Source organism: Poromitra crassiceps (genome assembly GCF_964638095.1).
Source record: "Poromitra crassiceps genome assembly, chromosome: 5".
NCBI lineage: Eukaryota > Metazoa > Chordata > Actinopteri > Beryciformes > Melamphaidae > Poromitra > Poromitra crassiceps.
Window position 1 is genome coordinate 34,313,360 of NC_139642.1, and position 25,878 is coordinate 34,339,237.

The 25,878-nt window shown below is 45.7% G+C and overlaps 1 protein-coding gene across 1 annotated transcript in view; it reads right to left on the minus strand.

Annotated features, from left to right (window-relative positions):
- The window catches only part of clmpb (CXADR like membrane protein b), a gene marked incomplete at both ends in the record, with an annotated part of 99,840 nt that overhangs the window by 16,778 nt on the left and 57,184 nt on the right, over nt 1–25,878 (minus strand). The window contains one exon of the mRNA XM_083637235.1: nt 9,085–9,242. Coding sequence (XP_083493361.1) covers nt 9,085–9,242 — 158 coding nt within the window. The remainder of the gene's footprint in view (nt 1–9,084; nt 9,243–25,878) is intronic.

Consider the following 25,878-nt stretch of genomic DNA (forward strand, 5'->3'; position numbering starts at 1 on the left):
ACCACGTTGTACTCTATAGAAGGTGAGGTCACCACATTGTACTCTATAGAAGGTGACATCACCTGGCACCAAAGATCAGCCAATAGGAGATGCGGATAGTAGTCTGTGCAATGCTGTTGATATCAAGAATCTCAGGAAGACCTGGCCTAAACAGCACAATATGATAAAATAAAATAAATTATTATTATTATTATTAATACAATTTTAAATATCATTAAAATGATGACAGAAGAAAGAAAAACAGTTTGCTGTAAACATCTCTTCCTCCCTTTCTTTCTAACACCGGTTACAATTATGTTTTCAAAGATTGGGCCTTCAACAGAGAATTTGTTCTTCAGCAGAAATAGGTGATTTGAAATTGCGATGTCGACAGGTAATATCTGTGCACATATATTATGTATGACTTGGAAAGCTAAGCTTCCATTTTCCCTTTTGCTTATTTTATGTTTGCTTGTTTATTTCTGTCCTTTTGCTATTTCTCTTTGTAACTCTCTCTCTCTCTCTCTCTCTCTCTCTCTCTCTTTCTCTCTCTCCATACACAAACACAAACAAACACAGCTGTCACAGTGGCCTATTACTCAGGGCAAGTGAGAGGCTGCAGATGGGGACTGCTAAACGCCGCTGCCACAGCGCATCACTGCCTTAGCAACAGGGGGCACCTGCTGTGATCACAGGTGATGACTGGCCATTTACACACACACACACACACACACACATGTGCACGCACGTGTGTATGCACATGTGTGCGCTGCGCGCGCGCGCATGTGGGCGCATGCGTGTGTACGAGTGCGCGTGTGCACACACACACACACACACACACACACACACACACACACACACACACACACACACACACACACACACACACACACACACACACACTAATAGACAGTTGTTCTGCCACAGCCAGAGGCACACAGTGACACAACCCTGGCACCTGCACCAAGTGGGTCATATTTTAAATGCATCAGCCCACGGGCACACTTCTGTTGCCTTCACAAGCTTTGGATGTTTAGTCTACGTTCATGCTGCAGGCAAAAGTGGCCCAAATCTGAACCCCCCCCCCCGCCAAGTGACTCTTCTTCTTTTTCCCTCATGACTGTGAACAGTACAAATCACACTGAATCTGATCTTTTCAAATCTGACCTGGGCCAATTTCATATGTAGATTCAACTCAGATTCAGATCAGATTTTTTTGGAATGCAACTTCAGTGTGAGCAGACATGTGACCTGTATCAGACTTCATGAGACTTTTCCGTCACTCCAGATTGAGATTCATCACAATTCTTTGCTGGCGGGAGGGCCAGGGCAGTCATTCGGTGCTTACAGCCATGGAGGACAGCTGCGATGGAGTGGAGGTACAGTGATCTTTTAGACCTCATAAGTATTTGGGGTGACACTTCTGTGCAACCAAAACTTGAGGGGTCGTATTGTAACATGCTCTGTGTTTGAAAGCATATCGAAAGAAATGGCTGAACACAGAAGAACGTGGCAGCAGTGTCAGAGAAAAGTTAAGAGCCTTAAAGCTAAGCTCAAAGAAGCTAAAGACTCAAACCAACAAAGCGGTCGTGGTTGGATCACCTGAGTGAATGAGCCCTGAATGAGCTTGATTGCATTTTGGGCGATAAACTCAGGTGTCAGCCGCAAGCAGGTCACTTCAGGGCCGTGACCTGTTCACACTGTAATCTGATAGAGACCCCTTTTAAAAAGATAATGTGAACAGGCACACAAAGAAATCTGATCTGAGCAAAACAAAATCAGAATTGAGCACTAATGTTTGCGGTATGTGAACATAATATGCTACATATAATAGGCTACAGGTAGCCTATACATGTTTTTCCCCCTGCCTGTGGCAATGTCTGGTGTATTCTATGACAGAATGTTCATGAGGCAGAGACAGAGCGTGTGAGGAGTTTAAGAAGAGTTTAGGAAAAAAGACCCGGGGTTGTTTGCAATTAACATTAGCTTGTTTGCTGGGCCGGATGATCCATATATGGCATTGGGCGAGTGCCCGGGGGCACCAGCCAATTTGCCATCACAGCATGGGGCCATCACAGCAATCAAACCCCAATTATAGCCTACCTTTAATGGTTTTGTCATATTTTCTTTATATATAAATGGTGTTGTATTACTTGCTGGTGGAAATGCATACACTTACAAAACCTTTGATAGTCAAAACAAATTATGCTAAAAATCTGCTAAAAAGAGAAATAATCATGATTGCTATGTAGGTGCCACCAACCCCTGGATGTGTGTTTTATGATACTTATAACAACCATCATTTCTAATACCCCAACACATTGCAATACATTCAGGAATGGACTTGCCATCGGAACAACCAGATAGGCATCAATTGGGGTTGGAATCTTTGGATTTTTGAAAATATAAAATAAAAATAAGAAACTAATTTCACTTGTATTGCCTTGTGGACACACAGAGAGAGAACTGCTAAGCTGCACATTACATGCAAATATTAGGCATTGTGAATGTGAGCGAGCTCTGAGCTATGTCTGTTAACTGTTTTCAATAGCACAGTAGGTCCTTCTGCCTGGTCAAAGACTGAGTCTGCTTTGAAATGAAGTTTTATGTAAGTTAATATTTTTCAAATCCCATCATCACCATAGGCTTGAGATCATGATTGCAGTTGGGGGTGCGTGCAGGGGTGCTGACTCCTTCAAAATATGTTTGAGTTTATTAAATACTTGCAGCGATCCCAGCGCAGCAGAAATGATAAGTACGTCTCCCCATTGAGAGAGATGCTGTGCACAGCCCATTGATTATTTTAATCTCCTGACACGCCGACAGGATGGGTCTCTAATTTTAATTAATGTTCTGTGTTATTCTACACAACACATCCAAAATGTCACACACACACTCCAGGTTCATACTTGTTTGGAGTAAAGCTGCCACACCATCCTCCTGATAACTGAGTAAGTGAGCACTGATGTGACATAATGTCACATTGCCATACCTTGGCTTTTGCTCAAACCATGCTCCTGCTTTATCTACGCATAAACAGTGAGTAGGTCAGAGTGTCATGATGCCAGAACGCACTGGCGTCTGGTCCGGTTCTGAATGTCTTTTATGTGGAGCAGTATCATGGTTGTGCAAGTTTTGGTGGCTTATGCCAGTGGTTGTGGTTCTCAAACTTGTTCACGTGCAGGACCCTAAAACTGACACAAATTAGTCCACGGGCCCCCATTTAATACGATTTGGCCCCAGGGCCCCCATCTGATAAGATGTTAGCTTTTAGATGTTTTATTACAGAAAGTGTATGAACCCCATGACCAAAAATAGTAAGTAATAGTAATAGTCATACATTATTGTGTTACGTATGGATAGAATTATAGTCAAAATAAATGATCCCTTGCTGGGGACCCCCTGGACCCCCCTCAAGGACCCCTTGGGACATGAAGTTTGCCGGCTGGGCGGTGGGTGGCCCACACTTGGGAGGGTGGCCCACACTTTTTTGTCTTGCGTGCTACTTTTAAAATGTGCAGCTGGACATAATGCACCACCCCCTTCCCCCACCCCAGCTTTATAAGATAAATAACCAATGCATTTGTCCAGTTAAATGAATAAATACATCAATTCTGTTTGGACACAGGATCCAGCAAAAACCCTGTATGGTTGCATCTCCCGATCAAGCAAGCCAATCGCCAGAATAAAATGTTGCCATTTTGCATGTCTGAAAACCAGGATAATGTACAATATCAACCTCAATTTGAATATCCTATAGTAGCTTACTATAATGTTATATCATGTTTTCCAGTGACTCCTGATCAACTCCATTATCTCTCTCTCAATCTCTCAATTCAAAAAGGTCTCAGTCTCCACAGTCCGCGCGGCGTGTGCTCTTCTACGACTGGCTTGGAGAGTATTGATCTCAAAACAACACGTAGGACGGCCAGAAACGCTGCGGAGATCACTGGGTGAGTCATCAGATCATAATTAATGTGAGGAGAGGGGTCCAGGTTAAAAAAAAACGAAATTCTCCTTTAACGATTATTTGGACCAAATTACACACAAACTATACTAGTAACAAACAGTGTTTATAATGCCATCTCTGCCTATGGCGAAGCTGCAGAAGATTCTATTTCATTTTTTTTTTTTTTACTATTGAGATACTCATCTTTAAAAAAACATGCAGGATCTTTGTTGAGAGACGGAGCGTCCCTCTCCTCTGGTTATGCCACATCTCCCAGCTCCTCTGTGTCCTTAACGCATGTAGCATGTACATGTGCTATCAGAGGCTAAATGTTGACAAGCTGTTCTCTTCCCTCTCAACACGGCCTTCCAGCAGAACAAAATAATGATTTATTCATTCAGCCACGGGCGTAGTCCCTTTCCTAATCAAATTTTCAGACATTTGATTTTAATTAATGGCGCCTTCAATGTTATCTTGCCGTTAAATATTCATTGCAATGTGGCGGCCCCCCCTCTGAAGCATCAAAGCGTAAGACACTTGTTTTCCCCATTTCCTTTCATTCCTATAGCCCCTCCGTTTCTGCTTTTTCATAAATCAAGTGGGAACTACTTCCATACAAAGAATGCAGGTTTAAGGTACTTCCGCATTGGCATATTTTTCACGAAGGGAACTACCCCCTTGATTTTACAGTAGTGCAATCAGGTGGGGGGAAAAGTCAGTGTCACGTTTGTCGCTTTGTGTGGTCGCATCTGTTCTTTAGAATATGTATATAATTAAGCAATATCACACGAGAGGGAGAGGGATCTCTAGCTCTGCTTTTTCTATTGGCATTTGTCCTCTACTCAGACCTGCTCATGCAGACCTGCAATGGTCTAAATGTGGATTGTATCAGGGTGAAAACGTGTTACTTCGAAGATTTGATTGTAAATGTTTCCCCTCCACACTCTCCCTCTCCCTCTCTCTCTCTCTCGTTCCTTTCTCACAGTGCTAAATGTCTCAGTGCTAACCAACAGATCAGTGCGCTAACAGATGACTTCCAAAGAGAGAGGAAATCTCTTTCTTCTGACAGAAAGCTGTTGAGATTTTACGCTCTGGCTGCTATCAGATACTACGTTTCATTTGCGCGAAGAAAGGCAATGAATCACAAGCAGCAAATGGATACTGTAACGTCTTCTGAGGCTTTGTGAGACACGGAACAAAGTTAGGGCCTTTAAAGACTTTCAGCCAGGTGATGTTGTACTGTAGGGCAGATTAGTTGCTCTGCTATTTGAGGCCGACAGATCGATGGCGTGTAATTCCGTTTCCAGGCTAGAGAGCATCTTGGTTTTCTGTTTCCACAGCTGGCGTCCACTGATGTCATGTTTTATGTAGTTACTAGCTCTCAGGTGGATTCAGAGCTAAGAATCTATTTATTACTGTATAGTGATAGAAGTGGAGCATACGTTGTTGCCATAAAATAAGTTATGAGCTTGCAATTATAGGTTGTTATTATTAATAATATTATTATTAATAATAAGAATAAGAATAAGAATAAGAATGTGTCTTTTACACATACCGTATTCATAATTTTGAATGTTAGTTTTTGCCTGTGCAGTGTTATTTAAAAATAAAATAAAATAAAGCTGTTGGAGTTTGAATATTTAAAAAGAGAAAATAGTCTACAAAACAGTTTTGCCAGATGGTAGGCTATGTCAAATCTTTGATGCTCAATATCTCAGAACTGCATCTACCCAGATAGAACCGTATAATTTGAAACTCCCGGAGTATGTTTTTTATGCAGTAGAAAGCAACCAGGAGATGTCTGGAGACAACTGTAAAAGGTCCAAGGTTACAACTACGAAATGAGAACTGGGGAACATTCTGCTGCATGATGTTTCCTTTGGGAAAGGCACTAAAACCCTGAAGTGCCACAGTAAATGTACAACTATTATAGCCCCTGCTGAAAATCAATCAGTGTGGCTGAAATGGAGAAACAAATGGGTAAAAAGAAAGGGTGATAGAGAGAGAGAGAGAGTGATAGAGAGAGAGATTGATGTAGCGCAGATGTTCCCAACCTCCCAACTCCATAGAAGGGTTCCGAAAGTCTCTTATACCCCAGGATTTCATTTCATTCAATCAATTCATTCAACCTTCATTTAGATCTCAGAGACTGTTGAACCGAGGAGAAATCGAACAAACAAACAACAGAGCACAGCCAAACAGTTAAAAACAGTTACAGTTACAGAATACATCGTGCCTTAGCCAATCTCTTGAATGGGAAGTAATATACGATGGCAAGTTGCCATTAAGGGCTTTATAAATAAAGAGACGCCAATGCCTGTCACGTCTTACTGTAGGGATGCCCACCCAAGCTTTTCATACAAGAAGCAATGATGCGTGGAATAACTGTCACCGGTAATAAATCTCAGTGCGGAGTGATAAACTGAATCTAGGGGTTTAAGAGTGGAGGTAGAGGCGTGTCTATAACACCACCATCATCGGAAACAGCCAAGAAGACAGCCTCAATTATCTGCTACTACTGTAGTGAACATTGGAAAATTAGCTTTAATCTGTACAAAATGTTTTTTTTTGTCTTTGTGAAATTTAAAAGTAACTTTTTGATCCAGCGAGATATTCAATATCTGGATATCTGTCTTGGTATTACTGTATATGAAGGTGCAATGATTTGCACCTTGCGTCCTTGATGAAGGACGTGACGTCCGAAACGTTGTGCTTTTAATAAATCCACTTCGGGAGCATTATACAGTGTGCGGACCTCTATTATTTTTCTTAAGTTATCTCATTTGGTCCAGCACCTGTCTACTAGGATGTGCGCGCATTCCACTTTTTTCCTATTACTGTATATGGACACAATATTGAGTGTGCCTCGGAGTGTGACCCACTCTATTGTAAATTGATTAGGTTCATTTAGTCTTCTTTTAAATTATGTTTTTAGTTTTCTTATTTCCAGACAAATTAGTAGAGTATGATGTTATTTTACCTGCTTAACGGTTTGGGCTGTAACCAGCTGATAAGACACGTCATCACCAGGAAGTGAGATGACAGCTCTGAAGAAGGCTGTAGTTACAGCCCAAACCGTCAGCAGGTAAAATAACATCATACTCTACTAATTTGTCTGGAAATAAGAAAACTGAAAACACCACTCTATTGTGTCCATTCAGAGTGGTAATATGCAAACTATTATCCATAATATCTCTGGCTGTAGAGAATAGCATATATTTAGACTTGTTTGAATTCAGGACTAATTTCCAATAAAAAGTGTCTTGCAATTTGTCAAAGGCATTTAGGATTTTAACTGCAGTGTTAGCAGTACAGAACTGCATGATCCACATAAAGATGGGCATTGCAGTTTGTTATAAAGGATGCAATATTGTTGATATAAATTGTGAACAAGATAGGCCTGATATTGAACCTTGTGGAACCCCTTTTGACAGTGGTAAAAATATAGAACGATCCTTTCCCAAAATTCCACATTGCTGCTGTCTATGAGACAAGTAGTCCTGGAACAATTTACATGACTTATAATCAAAGCTAATATCACATAGCCACAAAGAGGGCAGCACAATATTTGCCTTTGTTGACAGCAGGAACAATATCCTTCAATCACAACCAATGCAGTAGCAGTGACAGTATTATGTTTAGCTCTATTGGTGTGGACTTAACACAGACCTTTTTGAGAGTATTGATTTGAGCTGGTTATTAACTAATGACTCTAGGACTTTAGCAAGACAGAACAGTTTAGAAATTGGCTGATAGTTATCACCACCCTTATGCAGTGGGACTACATGCGCAGATTTCCAGACCTTAGGGACAACTCCAGTAGACAGAAAGATTAAAACGATATGTAATTTGTTCAGCAATAAATGGGGCACAGAGCTTAAAAAAAATAAAGGTCTAGTTTATCCTCCCTGGTTGCCGTCCTGCAATCGATAGCTTGAAGTGCCTCCTTAACGACAGAGCAAGTGAAGGTCTGTAGGCTGAGCTGAGAGGTACGCTTTGAGCCAAAAGCTTACCACTAAGAGCCCATCCTGACTACACCACATCAAACAGAGTTCTGGCAGTAGCAAAATGTGTATTGAACGCATGGCAAATCTCTGATGTATTATTTATCAAGCAGTCAATAAGCATAACATGAGAAGGAATACTATAGATATAGGGGATTCGTTTTTATTGACATTTACTGCTTTCCAGAAATTTGACCGATTTGTAGAAGAGCTAGACATGAATTCTATGTAATACTTGGCTTTTGCCAATGGGTTGCTTCACCAGTACGTGCCTTTTGTCCCATGCCTTGAACATCACTGATCATTCTGTGGAGAACCAGGGCCTTGATCTATCTGTAACCTTAAGCTTTTTAAAAGGTGCATGTTTATCAATGATTGCAAGCAAGTGATTAAATTGTAAAATATTCCAATGCCAATTCTACATCTGGTCAGGTATGTGATGTAGTACTGTCAGCAATGTCACTGAGGAAAGCCTGATCATTAAAAGCTTTTACATTTCGTTTGATGACAATCCTAAGATCTGGCAGTTCTTACGCAGGCTAGAGGACAGTGGTCATTAAAGCCAAGCATGAAAGCAATTTTGTCCTTCCTATTGGACAGAATCAAATCTATCAATGGACATTTTGAAGGGTCCTTCAAATTAGGTCTGGTTGGCTCATCAATCAGCTGTGACAGATTGAGATTGTCACACATCCCTTTTAAACTATTTGAATTGTTCGGCAACCGATTTAGGTTAAAGTCACCTAGAACCAGCATCTCTGAGTTATTGTGCTGAGCAAGTAAGTCAGCTATTTCATTAATTGCACTAGAGACAGCGTGTGTTCTGTAAACACCCACCACATTAATTTAATTGTTACTACATGTAGATACTGTAGAACTAAAATACTACTAGTACTGGAACCAAAAGCCATGAAAATTGTGTGTTCATATTGCTGGATAGAAATCAAACTATTCTTTGCATGAATCACAGGTTTTACAGAAGCAGAGTTTTTTTTTCCAGTGGTTTCAGTATGGTCCAAAAGCCAAAATAACAATAAGGATTATGTGTCATTTGAGTTGATATGGACAGTTTCAGGGGCCTCTCTTGGCTTGTTTATGATATGAGAAAAATGAAATGAGAGGGGGGAAAAGAGAAGGACGATGTCATCTCACCACTCTCTGTTTGGAGTTTGGTTTATTCAGGATCCACTCGATGTCGAGGGACTGGGAGTTGGACTGCAAGAACCGATGGTGGCACGGAAGGGTGGCGTTGTCCCCCACAACCTTTTTCATCTCTGTCTGGGCACCTACTGGCAGCAGGCTGAATAGCACTGAGGGAGAGGAGAGGGAGAGAGAGAGAGGAGGGGGCGGAGAGAGAGAGATGTCAGATGGGGACACCAGCTAGATCCAAACTTCAGACAAGAGGCAGATGCTGAGGATAGGAAGCAAAACCATGCCGATACAGGAAATTGAGTCGGAAGACGCAGCGAGAGATATGACCCAGAATCACAGTGACTATCTGACAGACGCTGAGATACACCCGTGCACTGAAGAGAGATAGGATGATTCACAAGCAGGAAATAGCTCCAGCTCTAGTCTGGTATAGGAGATGAGGGATGATCTTTTCCTGAACCCTTTTTAACAAGCAGGGATGCAAAGTCATTGAGAGTGAAAAAGGTGACGGATACCAGGGCACACACAAAACCACTCAAAATCAATCTTTTGTTGGGGATCAAAAAGGTGACTGTCACCTAAAGGCAACTAGTTTGTATCCCTGAACAAGGGTAAGTCAACCAATAGCGCATTCTTACTTACAACAGCAGCCTGGGGGAGTGGTGACATAGGAGGGGGGGGGGGGGGGGGGGGTACATACATCCACACACACGCAGTACAGCCACTGAGGAGCTCTACTACTGTACACCAGTTGAAGGTTCACTATCTTGCACAAGGGCACTTCAGCAGTAATAATGAGGGGATAGAGTTATTCAATTCCTATCAAGTCTTGGTATTCAAACCAACAACCTTGAGGTTCTCTAGCTTTGTGGCATAAACAGACTAAATTCCAACCAATTTGAGATGGGAGAGGCAACATCTCCAAGACTAATCAGAAAATGCTAACAATACTAATACCAAAGATTATTTGGCTACTCTGTTAACTCATTCACCGCCAAAGACGTCTTTGACGTGTTATCAGGAATAGCCCTCCCCGCCAATGACGTGTTTGACGTGTTTTTGTTTTTATTAGTGCAGCGCGTAGTTCAAAGACTTCCCCAGCCTGTGACATGGTATCAGGTCCCTGCCCTCAAAGGCAAGCCGACAACACGTGAACAAACACATACCGCAGCTGTTGTTTTGAAATGAGCAGGAGGAAAAACAGAAAACAGAGAAACGCGCTTCCTTGTGCAGAGAGGAGAAACACCATTGAAACGCCCCTCGGCGCGCTGCACGAGCTGGTCGGCTTGCTGCAGGGCAGCGGACATCGATCAGTTGTTCGCGGTAGTCAAACCCGTGACCAACATGATCGATCCTGGTCCCTGGACCCCGTTCCTGTGTCCCAGCCCGAAACAGACGAGACGGAGTCACAACTTTGTGAGGAGGAGAACAGCAGCCTCGCCACAGAAATGGCTTTCACACAGAGCCAAGCAGCACGGCCACTTTCCTGTCGAGGGCGAGGAAGACTGGACTCCAATGCGACAGGACCCGGATGATCTCGCGGTAAGGAGTGTGTGTGTGTGTGTGTGTGTGTGTGTGTGTGTGTGTGTGAGAGAGACTACACTGATCTCTCCATTCTATGATCATATACTGAGACACTAGTACACTACACTGTCTCTGTACTAAATGTGATTATATAGTTTACTGAGGATATGTTGCTTTTATTTCAGATGAGGAGCCGATTGTGAGCCCACATCTCAGAATGAGGTCAGGACGGTCAGGACGGTCATTTAGGTCTGCTAAATGACTAAATGTAATGTAATGTAAAGAGACACACATGGGCCCCGCGCACACACACACACATTCACACTCACTCACACTGAGTAAACTATTGTTGAATGTAAGAAAAGCACTTCATGTATATATATATATATACTGTATATATATATATATATATATATATATATATATATATATATATATATATATATATATTTTTTTTTGTCATTTGTGTCATAACGAATAATATTTACATGTCTGATGTCAATACAGTTCAAAATAAAAGAATTGAGAGCGAGTTCTGCCTGAGATTGTGTGCTTTACAAAAATGCCATTTTCTGCAATTTCTCTTCTCAGAGAGACCTTTTTGGTGAAAACAGGGTGTATATAAATGGCTATAAGTAGAGTACAGAACATGCTAAAAGCTCACTGTTTTTTCCCTGGTGAACCCAGAGACGTACATCTTCATTTTGAGGTATTGCAAATCACTTTGGTGCTATTAGATAATTTACTGTGGGTCTTGAAAGATGACCAACAATTATGAAAATCTTTGGCCTGTGCTAAATATTGGCAGTCCTAAACTGGCCATGAATGAGTTAAGAGCTAGGCGTGGAGAAAAAACAAAAAAATAAAGTACATATGGGTGTGTGCTTGCATGGTGAGTATACTGTATGTGTGTGACTTTGGGCAGTGGCCAGACTGTCAGAGCCTGTGTCTCAGTGGGGGAGCACCAGGGCTAATTTATTGGAGGATGCTGGTCAGCCCGGCGGGCTTGAGTGGAATTAGCCCCAGGCGTCGGGGGGATTTGCTGGAAGCTGGAGCTCTGGATGGGTGTGCGTGTGTGTGTGTGTGTGTGTGTGTGTGTGTCTAGAGTGCGTAGCTTCTGAGTGGATATTCTACTCCCTCCACCTGGTATTGCACAATAATGCAGAGGCCCCACACGCCTCACTGGGCTTACTCGCCCAAACGTGACAAGATATTTTTGGCACTACAAAACTGAACGTAACTACCTGCGTTTAATGAGCCAATCACTCCCTGGGATCCTCAGAGCTTAAAATAAGCTTATCCAGCCCGCCAGATGCCCGATCGGAATGATGCGGAAATGTCCAGGTTGTGTGCTGTAGGCACCATGTGGCATACTGAAATGTCTAGGTTGTGTGCTGTAGGCACCATGTGGCATACTGAAATGTCTAGGTTGTGTGCTGTAGGCACCATGTGGCATACTGAAATGTCCAGGTTGTGTACTGTAGGCACCATGTGGCATACTGAAATGTCTAGGTTGTGTGCTGTAGGCACCATGTGGCATACTGAAATGTCTAGGTTGTGTGCTGTAGGCACCATGTGGCATACTGAAATGTCTAGGTTGTGTGCTGTAGGCACCATGTGGCATACTGAAATGTCCAGGTTGTGTGCTGTAGGCACCATGTGGCATACTGAAATGTCCAGGTTGTGTGCTGTAGGCACCATGTGGCATACCGAAATGTCTAGGTTGTGTACTGTAGGCACCATGTGGCATACTGAAATGTCCAGGTTGTGTGCTGTAGGCACCATGTGGCATACTGAAATGTCCAGGTTGTGTGCTGTAGGCACCATGTGGCATACTGAAATGTCCAGGTTGTGTGCTGTAGGCACCATGTGGCATACTGAAACGTCCAGGTTGTGTGCTGTAGGCACCATGTGGCATACTGAAATGTCCAGGTTGTGTGTTGTAGGCACCATGTGGCAGACAGCTGAATAGGTGCTATGTACAGTATATTCACAGGCATTTTGTTATGTCTGTGGTGGAGTGATTCAACTCAATGCTACTCACTGAAAGAATGTCTTTGTGCTCTGCAGCCACAATCACATGCTGTCAAATGTTCCACAGGAGTCCAAATGTGAGCAGCATGGATCAGCACTGGGCGCCTGACTGTCCACTTGTCCAGTGGTAAACATGTGAGCAGCATGGATGCATCAGCACTGGGCACCTGTCCACTTGTCCAGTGGGAAACATGTGAGCAGCATGGATGCATCAGCACTGGGCACCTGTCCACTTGTCCAGTGGTAAACCCTCTCAGGAGCCAACACCCAGTCCCATAAGTGATCTTTAGCCCAATGAAAATGTCAGCTCTTTGCTGTGAAACCTATGAGTCAGTGCTGACGCAGCGCACAGAGGCGTAGTGGAGCCTCACACTAACCACTTCTTTCCAACAGCGCTTGACTCACACTGATGACATCACCCGGTGGAGTTCAGCAGTTCTTTTTCGTGTTGTTTAAGCTCGATTTACGACTCTGTGAGTCGTCCGCTATAAACCTTAGCTCGGGGCTAGTCGCTGTCAATGGAGGCCACAGGTCCCACTAGACCCAGGATGCCCTCTATCCAATGGGCATCCGCCAACTGCAGAGAGCCCATTAAGGTGTCGGCGCGCCCCTCTGACAGTCCAGGAGTGAGAGGACAAATTGCCCACGTCCTCCTGTTCTATTTGACCACCTGGTCTGCTCAAACCATTAGTCAGCACAGTCAAAAAAAAGGGCCACCTCTCCTCACCAAGGAGCTCCCGGAACCCTGAAGGTATACGCCCGTTTATGACTTTTTAATGAAGCGTTTTGCACAATCATTTGTCTTGTGGGTTCCCCGCCGATATTGGTTTGAATGTCAGGCTGCAGGGAGGGAGGGAGAGAGAGAGAGAGAGAGAGAGAGAGAGAGAGAGAGAGAGAGAGAGAGAGAGAGCAAGCAAGCATTGCAGCACGGAGAATATCCACAAGGTGTGAGAAGGGTCAGACTGTGTGTGTGTGTGTGTGTGTGTGTGTGTGTGTGTGTGTGTGTGTGTGTGTGTGTGGTGGGGAGTTGGGTAATGGTTAACGGTGGTACTGTAAGGGGGGTCTGTTGGGAGACGTGTGCCCGCTGTTCCCTCTCACCTCTTCAGGCCAGGCAGCCGCCCTAATCAGCACCAGCACACTCAGCACCAGCCCCGGGGCTGAACCTGGGCCAGTGTAGCGGGCCTGATAAGAGCTGCCTGGTTCCTCTCTCACCTCGCCCCTCATCCTTCACTGCCTGCTCGCTCGCCCAGCAGGCCTGCAAGAGCAAGAGTTTGCATGAGAGCGATAGGGCCGGGTCCAATGATGAACGCGGGGCATTTGGAAAGGTTTCTTGCATTTCTGTTAAAATAGCCTAATATATGAGACGTCTTCAAAATGAGCTTCCAACAATTATTCTGGCTCATTCTCTGATTGTGGCATTTGTTGTTTTATTCATTTTTTGCTTTGCTTCACTGTCCAAAAATGACATTTTGAGTGCCATAACCCACCCCCCCCCCAAGACACACACACACTAGGGCTGCACGATATATCGTTTACACATCGTCATCGCAATGTGCGCATGCGCGATAGTCACATCGCAGGACGTGCGATGTCAAAAGCAAATTAACTCGTCATGTTGCTTGATAAACTCTCACTTTAGGGGTAGCCTACTGAGTGAAATGAGGTTCTCTCAAAGGAGAGAGACGCCCCGCTACTGTACTCACTCATTTAGTGCTTAGCTTCAACACAACAAACATGCACAGAGACCTAAATTGAATTATTTTTGCTTATGTTGCGTTGCTGACAGTAGCCCGTCTGTAAACGATGTGATTGCGGAGGCGGACTTGTCCACAGTTTGCAGCGCACTCGCATACAGCAGGCTGGCTGCTGTAACTCAACATGTCCGTGGAGTGGAGATAGGCTATTTACTCTTGAAACACCAAAAAGCAAGACCGCAACTTATAATGACATGAAGGCTAAAGTGATTACTGAGAAGTTGTCCGTGTATCACTGCGGCTGTCTCTCCCCTTCAGTCTCTGATATTGCATCACATGATAGCAGTAACGTTACGGTAGAGTTAATCATAGACATAGCGACTTATTTACACAAAACATGTCAGTGAAAATAAAAAGAGAAGAGACATATCTGGGCAGTTAAATGTATATTTATTACTTTTCACGAATGAATTGTTTGTCACCGGTCGGCTGCATGTGAATCCTCGTCTCTCTGTACTGCAAGCCTTGCGCTCAAAAACCGGAACTCCGCAGATGCGGAGTGTACCACTTGGTCGTTTCTGGAGGGGGTTTCCGGGGGGTCAGACCAAGTGTGTAAAGTGGCAGGGGTGTTTCATTGTTGATTTATTGAAACGTTAGAAGAACGAAAGAAGTTGAAAGCAGTGATTATAATCAATGAAATCTAATGTTTTTCTGCAAATAGCATCATTGGGAGGTAGATTCTGGCACTCAATATTAGGGGTGGGCAATATATCAATTGTATATCAATATTGTGATATGAGACTATAATGGTCTTAGATGTTGGATATGGTAATATGGTGATACAGCATATTGTCTTTCCCTGGTTTTAAAGGCTGCATTACACTAAGTGAAGTGTAGGCTAGTGACATTTTAAAGTAGAATGTCATAACTCACTCACTTTTTCATGTATGTAGCCTAAGTCATGGAAATCCATTGGTCAAAATGTGTATGCACCCTGATAGATGACGCTCTGAGGCCTACAGTAGGCGACAGCCCAGTGGTTGAGAAACATTAAAATACCTAATTTCCCCTCCAAAATCAGATGGACTCCTCTACAAAATCATCCCAATCATTCTAGAAGTATTCTTTTCTTTAAAATAGAGCTATTCTGGTAATCTGGTGAAAATCTGTATTTTTTCATATCGCAATATATATCGCAGGGGCGGGGAATATCGCAATGTCAGTTTTTTCCAATATCGTGCAGCCCTAACACACACACACACACACACACACACACACACACACACGCAAGAAGACAAAAAAAAGACAGCAAATATCCTGTATCTGTGTCAGAAATGTTTGTAAGTAAGTTTGTGCCAGAACGAGTTGGCAGCCACGTCCGAGTGGGTTTTGCTTGGTGTACAATCACTGCTGCCCCCTCCCCACTCATGTCTGGTCTTGTAGAGGGGCTTTGTGTTCTGGAATAGATGACACAGCGCTCCCAAAATAAGCCTGCCTCCATGTGAGTGTGCGCTCGCCTTTGGATTGGCCTCATTCACCGTGTGCACAGCTGGGTCGGGTCGGACCGCCGCACGCCATCAGCTGGGTCGGGTCGGACCGCCGCACGCCGTCGTGTGCCAACATCAACAACACTGTGTGGCATGGCAGGGCTTCATTCTGCACCCTGTGGCACCGCACCACCGCAGGGGGGGGAGATATATTTAGCACTCAAGTTTAGCTTTATGACTTTGGTGTTCGATTAGCAGAAAGATGCGATGTTTATACAGTTCCAGTGACCTAGAAACAGACAGGAAAAAGTGTGAGACATACCTAGTGTAGACGCGGGTTCAAGTTCCTAACATTCTAGATCTCAATGCTATGTATGCATTCACATGTCTTTATGAGATTCCATAAGGAGCTGGGAAGGGGCATCTAAATAAACCTGTCGAGAGAGGGAGAGAGGGAGAGATACAAGTGGACGGGACCCAAACCATCACCCTCCCCCTCTCTCAGGTCTGTTCAGATCAGCTGCCATTTTTGGAAAGGTTCAGTCTTTACCCACGAAAAGGAAAGGAAAGAGGCATATCATAATTAACAAAGGAGAGTGGGAGCAGGCACCTGAGGCTTAAGGAGAGAGAGAGAGAGAGAGGTAGAGAGAGAGAGAGAGAGAGAGGTAGAGAGAGAGAGAGAGAGAGAGGTAGAGAGAGAGAGAGAGAGAGAGAGAGAGAGAGAGAGGCTAGGGCGGAATAAGGAGGAACCAATTTCTCTGAGAAGGCCCTAGGGGGAGTTGTGCTCCAGTAAATCTGCCTTCCTACAGAACCCTGCAATCTTATTATAGTGTGGCCAGTGAGACGGACAGACAGACAAACAAGGCAGCCCTGGATCTTTCACATTGCCCAAAGTCACAGCCCCATATCCACTCCGTCAGCACACCGGCCAGGCACAAGCCTTTACCAGAGCCAGAGATTATGACCTCTGGTGCTCCAACACAGAGTAGATCAGAGGGGGCAGAGAGAGAGAGAGAGAGAGGGAGGGAGAGAGACAGACAGAGAGAGAGAGAGAGAGAGAGAGAGAGAGAGGGAGAGAGACAGACAGAGAGAGAGAGGGAGAGAGACAGACAGACAGAGAGAGAGAGAGAGAGAGAGGGGAATGGGGCTGGTAAGGGTGGAGGGGTGCTGGTGCAGTGCCTTATTTTGAGCACTTACTGTAAGTCACTGGTGTAGAGAGATTGTCCCATAATAAAGGTAGTTTTAGTCATAGTCGCAATTGGAGAAAAGGAGAGAGAGAAAACAAGGCATCGCTTGTTTTGCTTCGGCTGACAATGTGTGCACGGCACACTATTACACACACACACACACACACACACACAATGTTTCCCTTGAAGCTTTCTGCACATACTGTATGTGACTGTTGGTGTGTGTGATGTACGCTTTATGTGAACACATGATCCGTTGGGAAGACATTTCCATGGCGGCCTATCTGCATAATGGGAGCAGGAGGGCCTATCTCTCGCTGACAGTAAATCAATGTGTCAGAGCGGAGTGTTGGAATATAGCAGTCATCAGGCATACGGCCTCTCAACATGTTCAGGCTCTGGGATAGCGATGCATGAAGGAAAACACAGTAGGCAACAGCAACATTCATCTCAAGAAGCTTTTTTTCTTTTCTTGTGCCACTGACAGGCTCATCCGAGTAGGGCTTGAGCTGTGATATGTATCAATATTCCCAGAGGCACTAGCAAGTCATAATATGTATGGCTGCCATAATCAAACACGGCGAGTATGTGTGAAAAGCATGGTATTTGCATTGCTGACGCAGAGCCAGTTTTATTTTAGCCGAGTTGGGGACATGTTGAGAGGATCAGCACGTTCTCTTCAATTTACAATGCTTCAATCTCTACAATGAACACAACTTTTCACTTTCAAATGACATGCAGTGAATACACCAAACTTGCCAATTGCGTGGAGTGGATATGCCAGAGAGTCCGGAGCTATAACCAGGAAGTAGAAATAAAGAAATAAGCTGGGTAGGGTGTAGTGGCCAGGGTGGACAGGGGAACAAAACCCTTGTCTTTCGCTCATCCTTCAAAGTCATTTCAACCGGAAGTCGTATTTAATGTTTTTGTCGTTTAAGCCTAATCCAAACCTCTAACCTTTAACCAAGTTGTTTTACTTGCCTAAACACAACCATAACCAGTTTCAAATCGGTCATCTTGCTTTTAGAGGAGGCTTTTATTGTGAAAGTTACGACCGGAAAACAAATGTTCTCATTCTGACTAGCATTACACTCGTGTTGCTGGACACATGTCCCAGGCGAGGCATATCACCTGCACGCAAAATCGCCAATTGCCGTATGCACCGCACGCAATTTGAAAGTGTAAAGTTGTGTTATTTGTAATGACAGAGATGATGGGAGAACAGTGAACACAGAGCTCAGCCTGCTGGTTAAAAGAGGCCGTGTCTGCCCCAGCCCACAACACAGCAGGCATGTAACCTCCTGAAGTGGCTATGAAAGGATAAACATATAGGATAAGTGCCTCCACCAGAAGCAGTCAGACATGAGCACAGGAGGAGGTTAAGTTATGCCCTTTCTTCTCTTCCTGCTCCAGTATCTTTGAGGCTTTGCAGACGGAGACGAGAGCTGGAAGCGCTGGGAAACCTCTCGCATCTCAGATGCCTCAGCCGACGAGCGGCCGCCTCCAGATGTTGGTGCAAACTGAAAGCCCACGAAAACAACCGGCGCGCATGCTTTATGAGACGCCTCCATCCATACAGCCCGACCGTTCTCTTTTTAATTACAGCTGCTTAAGGGCTAAATCTTTTTAAAGGTTCCGAGCTCCCATGCCCTATTAAAACACACGTGACGCGTATGGCACCCTACACGCTACGCTCCCTGGAGAGTCAAGATCCAACATATGAATATATTGCTGCTGTGAAAATGAAAGGGGCCGTGTTTTCCCTGACTAGGGGCTGCCTCTTTGAAGGGATAAAATCCCATAATCCTCCTTGCCTCGCGCCCAGCGACCACCACCCCCTTCAGTGCTGACATGGACCTTTCTCTCTCCCTCTCTCTCTTTCTCTCCCTCTCTCGCTATAGCAGTTACAGCACCGTTAGGTATCAGGGCCACTGGTGGAGTGAGCCCACCAAGGCTTGAGAGGAAAACGTTTAAAAACGAGAACCCATCCTTGTCCATGTTCATCTGTGATGATAGATCCCTAAGAGGCTTGGCTGGAGAGGCCACAGGTCGCTGTGAAGTAGGGAAAAGACGGAACACAATCATTTCCAAGATAATCCCTTGGACCCGGAGGGGAAGGGAAATGGGAGAGGAGAGGCAGGACCTGTGGGAAATAGGAAAAGCCAGATGAAATGCCACTGAGGTCTGAATAATGTAAAGGCCGTGCCGTAAACCTTCACCTCCATTAATTCTTAGTGCCTTCATTAGCAGGGTCTCATCTTGGCTGTCACGTCGTGTGAAAAGGGAGACGCCATCCTGCTGACAGATCCCCCAAAATAAACCCTACATTACTTTCATGACAAGCACTTTTAATTCCCCGAAGTATTCTGCATTTTCCCTGAGCAAAATAAGACCGGGGAGGAGGGGGGGGGGGGGGGGGGGGCTTAATTACACCATTTCCCAAAGGGATGGAGAGTCAGTGAAACCTGCTTACATCTTCTCAAGTCGGCGTCTGGTGGTATCAACCACACTCATGGGTGCATAGCTGTCCAAGACACGACGGCTGCTCCATGAATCTTCTAGTTTTAGCCTGAAGCACTCCAAGGAGCGTGTCATATGGGAGTCCAGGGCTATACGCTCAGTTCCATAAAGTGTTTCACTCCCACACGCTTTTTAGCACTCCCCACCCAGCCTGCGCGCACATCAGATCCTCCTACGTTTCACCCGGCCTTGAAATGTCCGCATTTTGTCATCGTCGTGGTTTGCTTGTCTGGTGTCAACCTCACTGCTAGGAAATGTTGTGTAACAAATTCCCAAAAAACATATTTTTGTAAACAGGCGAAAGAGGATGTACTATAGAGAGTCATTCCAGTAAACAGTGAGACTCTTTGATTCCTTCCACCTTCATGTGGCTTTGCAAAAAAACCACAGCCAGACACGTGACCGAGTGGAAAGAGTGACAAGCAGAGGACTTAGAAGACCTCCAGTCTCCAACACAAAGGAAACACTGATTGTCATTGGCTGGAAGTTTCTTTTTTCCCCTTTTTTCTTTTTTAATTAAAACACAATTCATCATTTTGGAATGGATGGTCCCTATTTAAAATTGTAATTACAGCAATGCATCTTAGAGACTTCAGCCTGGCTCGCCGAATAATCACCGGAAGCTTGTCTGGTGTTAAACCATTTAAAGGGTTACACTCGGCTTCAAAAACATCATTCAACAACACTGTTTGCTCCCCTCCCTTTAATGTGCTCAGACTGAACAGGGACAAATGCCAAACGCTCTGTTTTGCGCCAGATAACACGCTTCAGTTAAACGGGGCCTGGACAGTGACCTCTCTATTCGGAGATCCTCCCAACATCTGGCAAGGCCTAAACAAACCAGCGTGTGTGTGTGTGTGCGCGTGCGTGTGTGTGTGTGTGTGTGTGTGTGTGCGCGTGTGTGCACATTCACTTTGTTCTGCATGGGCATCTCCAAATCTGCTTTCCACAGACAATATGGGGAAGCGCGCACCAAAGAGGACAGAGGTAATGGCTTGCAGAAACGTACGAGTCTTGCTTACATTTCTGGAATTGTGTGTGCGGGTGTGTGTGTGTGTGTGTGTGTGTCTGTATAAACCCCCCCCCCCCCCCCGACAAACTTGCTGTCCCCACTGAGAAACTTTGTATTATTATTGAAGGACAGAGGGGAGATGAATCCTTTGACATATGGAGACAGCCACAGATAAGTTTAGGATTGAAACAGCGTTGCTGTTGTCAGGAGCATTCTGCTGAAACTCATTTCCACTCCAATGTGCAGAAGACCAAAGAGAAAACAATTGCGTGCTTCAGAAATCGCTAAGTCAGCAATTTGGCATATCAAAAAGAGCACGACTCCAAATCCAGTTAGAGAAATTCCATTTGCTTCGACAGAAATCAAATTTGCTTTCCCTCACAAACAAAACTTTCTTTTCGGTCCTTTTTGTGTGTGTTCAACTGTCTCTGTTTTCAACATGCTATTGTCCCGGGGTTGGTGCGCGGTCGGCGAGAAGGTATTTCCGTTGGCACAGGGTTGTGAAAAGGAAAAGAAAATAATTCCTCACAGAGCCCTCGACTGTAGCTCCACAAACCACAGTATAGAAAACACAGGGCCAAGGTTGTTCTCTTCCCGGGTTCAAGTTCTATTTGACCCTGCCAGGCTGACAGATGGCGCAGTCAGAACCGAGACGGGCTGTATTCATTAAAACACTGTCGAAGACGGGCTGGCCTGCTGCTGATCAACTTAAAGCTCTCCTGTCGGGGTACTGGTATGATATCATATCAGCTGCAGCCTGGAGGACAGATGGGCTCAGCTGTGTTATAAACAACCATAATGTCCACAATGCCCACATAAACAAGCGCTCCCCCGCCTCCCCGGCCCGTCAGGCGCCCGTGGGCACGGCTCGCTCTTCCCCGGCACACAAAATGCGTCTGTTTCCAGAGTTATTTATGGCGCCTAATCTCCATTTGTGGCTGGCGAGCGTGTGAACGAACTCCTCTCGCATTGTTGGAGCGGCTGGACTTGGGCACCGGCCTCAGTGGATCAATACTTAATAAGCTTCGGCGCTGCCAAGTCCATTTTGCTGCAATCTGCAATTTTTTATGTCCATTAGTTGGAAAATAGAGCTGACTAGGTGTATGACCACAGGAAGTGGAATGTATCGGCGCTCTCCGGTGATGGATGCTCTACGATAGTGTGTGACCGATGAAAACTTCAAAATGGGCTACTATCTGCCTCATGCGCAGTAAAGTACTGCACCCCTGACTTTTATTAAATGCAATTCAATACCCCAGTGGAGTTTCAAAGACGCGTTTAACAACTTGTGGGAAGACAATAAAAGCCACAGCGGGCTATATGGTGAAGTTGGCCGGCACGTGACAAACAAGGGGACTAGGAGGAAAACACGCCCCGGAGCTCGGGAGCTAGCGCGCTATATTTGGAGCTACACTAAGCTTTCGAAACACTGTAAGATAGCCCCAATCTGGACATGCAAGCAGGACATTCTGGGAGCTCAGAGCGGTGTGTGTGTGTGTGTGTGTGTGTTGTGTGTGAGGATTCTGGATGCTTTCCCGATCCTGCTCCTCTTCCTCGCTTCTCTGCACACACAGCTTTAATTCCATTATTTAGGTGACTGCCATTGTTTGTCACTGTCTTAAGTGCGAGTTCACCTGGGGTGAGATGGTGAAGAAAGCGTTCCTCAGCAGACTCTCAGACTCAGTCGGCGGGATCCACAGGAGAATATGATCTGAATGCAACAGAGCAGCTCCATGTTGTACATTTCACCCGCTAATTGAAAACAGACGGGACGCTAACTCCCCTCTTTCCATCCGCCCGGCGCTTAGTGCGCCGCCTGCGTCAGTGACATATTAGTGCTGTCGCCAGACCTACGCTATGCGTCTGACGTATCATTTTACTTGATCGGCTAAGCGGAAAATAACAAAGCAAGGGACGCCTGGAACGCAAATGAGAGGGCGGCGCTGTTATAGCTGCCGCCGCCGCTGCTGCTGCTGCTAGGGGCAAAGAGCTAACCTATCCATCCCAGCCGGTGACTGGGAAGGGCACGTGGATGGATGTCATTTCCCCAGAGGTGAGCAGATGCCACGTCTGTTTTGGCAGCTGCATGCTGAAAGGTGTTGACGAGCCGTTCATTGTACACAGGGGTCAACACGGGCTCCAGGGCTTCCAGGCAAGGTCTCACCAAGGCTCATCTAGGAGAGCTAATGGACCAACCTACCATCTGTCCTAATGGCTGGCTAGATCCAATCATGCAGGACACTAACCTTGTTCCCTTGTTCACCTGCACGCATGCACATATACTGTATGCATGCACGAGCGCACACACACACACACACACACACACACACACACAACATGCAAACATACTGTACATGCACACACTTAGAAAACTAGCACATGTACTGTATAGTAAATACATGCATGCAGGCACATACAAATACGTACAGTGTAAACCTTGTGAATACTGTTGCGGTCAGATCCGCCCTTGTGGTTTTTTGATTTGTTTTCGGATCGTTGGGGGTGGAGCTTACAGTGTTACCGCTGGTGCAGGAAGTCTTTAAGAATAGCTTCCGGGACAGAGTTGGCTCTCTAAGCTGGGATTGTGAGATGGCTGCTGACAGGGGAATGTGCTGGCCGAGACCAGTGATTGGATGAGAGAGGCTAGTGGGTCTTGCTGCCAGGAGGGCTCACACACACTCACCTTACTCAGTCTGAAATGAAATGCTCTTTCTTTTCTACATACGTGTTCATGGTGGATACGAAGCCCCAGACAGGCTTGTATCTGCCGTGACAATACTTATGTGATGTACTGTATGTGCTGTTGGGACTCAACAAAGAGTAGCACATCCCACATGCAATTAGAATGCATTTGATTTGAAATGAACAAATAGCACAAAGTCCCAGTTTGCATGTTGCAGGCGCACGCACGCACGCACACAAGTGCACACACACACACACACACACACACACACACACACACACACACACACGCATGCACGCATGCACACACACACTCCTCCCAACAAATAAGCCTGGCCTTTGAGCTGCTCAGCACCAGTTCATCCCACCCCCTGCGTCTAGATAAGGAATGCCCACGCGGCCACATGCGAGGGCGGAGAGGAGATTGAAACCAGATGAATGGAGCTCTGCTACAGCTCGCCTGCTTGCCAGGCCCATATTTCACTCCCCCAAAGTCTGATTAAAACGAGCCGCAGCGCGAGCCAGGCCAAGGGCGAGGAGGAAGCAGGCCCCGGGCGAGGAGGAAGCAGGACCCGGGCGAGGAGGAAGCAGGACCCGGGCGAGGAGGAAGCAGGACCCGGGCGACGAGGAAGCAGGACCCGGGCGACGAGGAAGCAGGACCCGGGCGAGGAGGAAGCAGGACCCGGGCGACGAGGAAGCAGGACCCGGGCGACGAGGAAGCAGGACCCGGGCGACGAGGAAGCAGGACGAAGGTCACAACTAAAGTCTCTGCAATTGCCTCACGCTGTCCCAGTAGCTTTGCTTGAGCGAGCACAGCCAGATTCCCAAATGTTCTTAAGACAAATAATTCCACTGACCCTGAATAACGGCTTCCTGACACATTTGAATGACTTTATTTTAAATGAGATTCTGCCTAAAAGCAAGGAGAAATCTGTCACCGCACTTTTTTCCCTCTTTTGGTGGGGGAGTGGGGGTGTGGGGTACAGTGGTTGATGAGGGATAAAGTAGGCCAATGGGGTGGAAAGTGGTAACTGACGTGCCAAAGGAAATAAGGGCAAACTGCAAGAATACTAGCATCATGCAGAAGTTAAGACTGAATGCCATTAAGGGCCCTGACACTCACATGTGATTCTTCCCCCCCCCCACTACTATTTCATATTAAAATATAGATACGCCTTTCAGCAACGACATCTTTTCATTTCTGCATTGGCTTTGAAAAGCCCAGATCTTTTATAGAGCCGTGCTTAATTGGATGAAAAACCCTTCGATACAGATTCACTGGGACTACGTGTCAAAGCAAAACAAACAAACAAAAACTGCCAAACATGCTGCTGCCATGTGTTCTTTCTGTCTCCATCAGTTCAAATGCCCACACCCAGTGTGTGGGTGTGTGTGTGTGTGTACTCCAAGCCACCACTGACTATGTGGGAGGTCAAGTCGTTATGTGTGTGGGTGTGTGTGTGTGTGTGTGTGTGTGTCAGTGTGTCAGTGTGTGTGTGTGTGTTGATGAAGGGGCAGGGTGTCATTTACATTCTTTCTAAATGAATGTGTACAGAGAGAGAGAGCGAGAGACACAGCGACAGAGTGCGTCTGTGGGCTGTGTTACTAGGTGTGTGTGTTGCTTAACACGTGTGTGTGAGTGTGACTGACTGATTAGCGGCCTGTTTTCATCAACCGTCTGTTACGGCCTCTCCCGTGAGAGAGAGGGAGAGAGAGAGAGAGAAAGGGAGAGAGAGGGAGAGAGAGAAGTTTGTACTATTTTCCAGTGGCCGACTGCTGCTCTCTCCTTCCCGTACAGCTGGTCGGGCACACTTGCGACTCCACGCCATGCACACGCCCCTCTATCCCCATGACAGTTGAGCTATGTTGCTGCTGACAGAGCTGTGGAGAGAGGCTGCCTGCCGCCCGCCTGGACACACGAGTAAATAAAGCCCGGGCGGCTCATTTCATTTAGTCATAATGTTTCGTCTACGTTTGCTTGGCCAACGAGAGGTTAATCTCATTACCTTGCGCTAAATGGCATGCGCGGGCACCCTCTTGACGAGACGAAGGCTAGACACAAGTTAATTAAAAGAGCAATTAAAAGAAGACAGTCAGTCCCACTGAAGGGCAGTAATATGTTAGTTCCCTTGACACCGGCGCGGCGATGGTGAATAGCACTATTCTACTGTTAGTCTGCCACTAATAACACACCACTTTTCACTACAAAAGAGACTCGTAATAGGAGAACAATAGAGAACGCTGGCAGCAGACAGGCTTGTTTTGTGGTTGAACATGTGCTTCAGACTAGCCTTTAGTGCTGGTTGTGGTTTACCTGCTGTGTGAGGCCTTGTTAAACACAAGCCTCGCCACAATACACATGTCCACCTATTACAGCTGTTAATCAACTCAGGGAGGAATGAGAGGCTGTTAAAAGGCCTTGCCTGCCCTGAGCCTGAGCCTGAGCCTGAGCCTGAGCCTGAGCCTGGACTGACTGAGCAGACCTAAAGCAGGTGTTCCCTCGAAAAGAACCCATTGGCATTGTGAAGCCTTAGAATGTAAAGGATTTTTTTTGCTGTGTTTTTTCTCCACCTGACAGCAAGGGGTTTCACTGGCAGGATGTAGCGCGTGGGGAGGATCACACTATCCCCCCAGTTCCCCTCCCCCCGAACAGG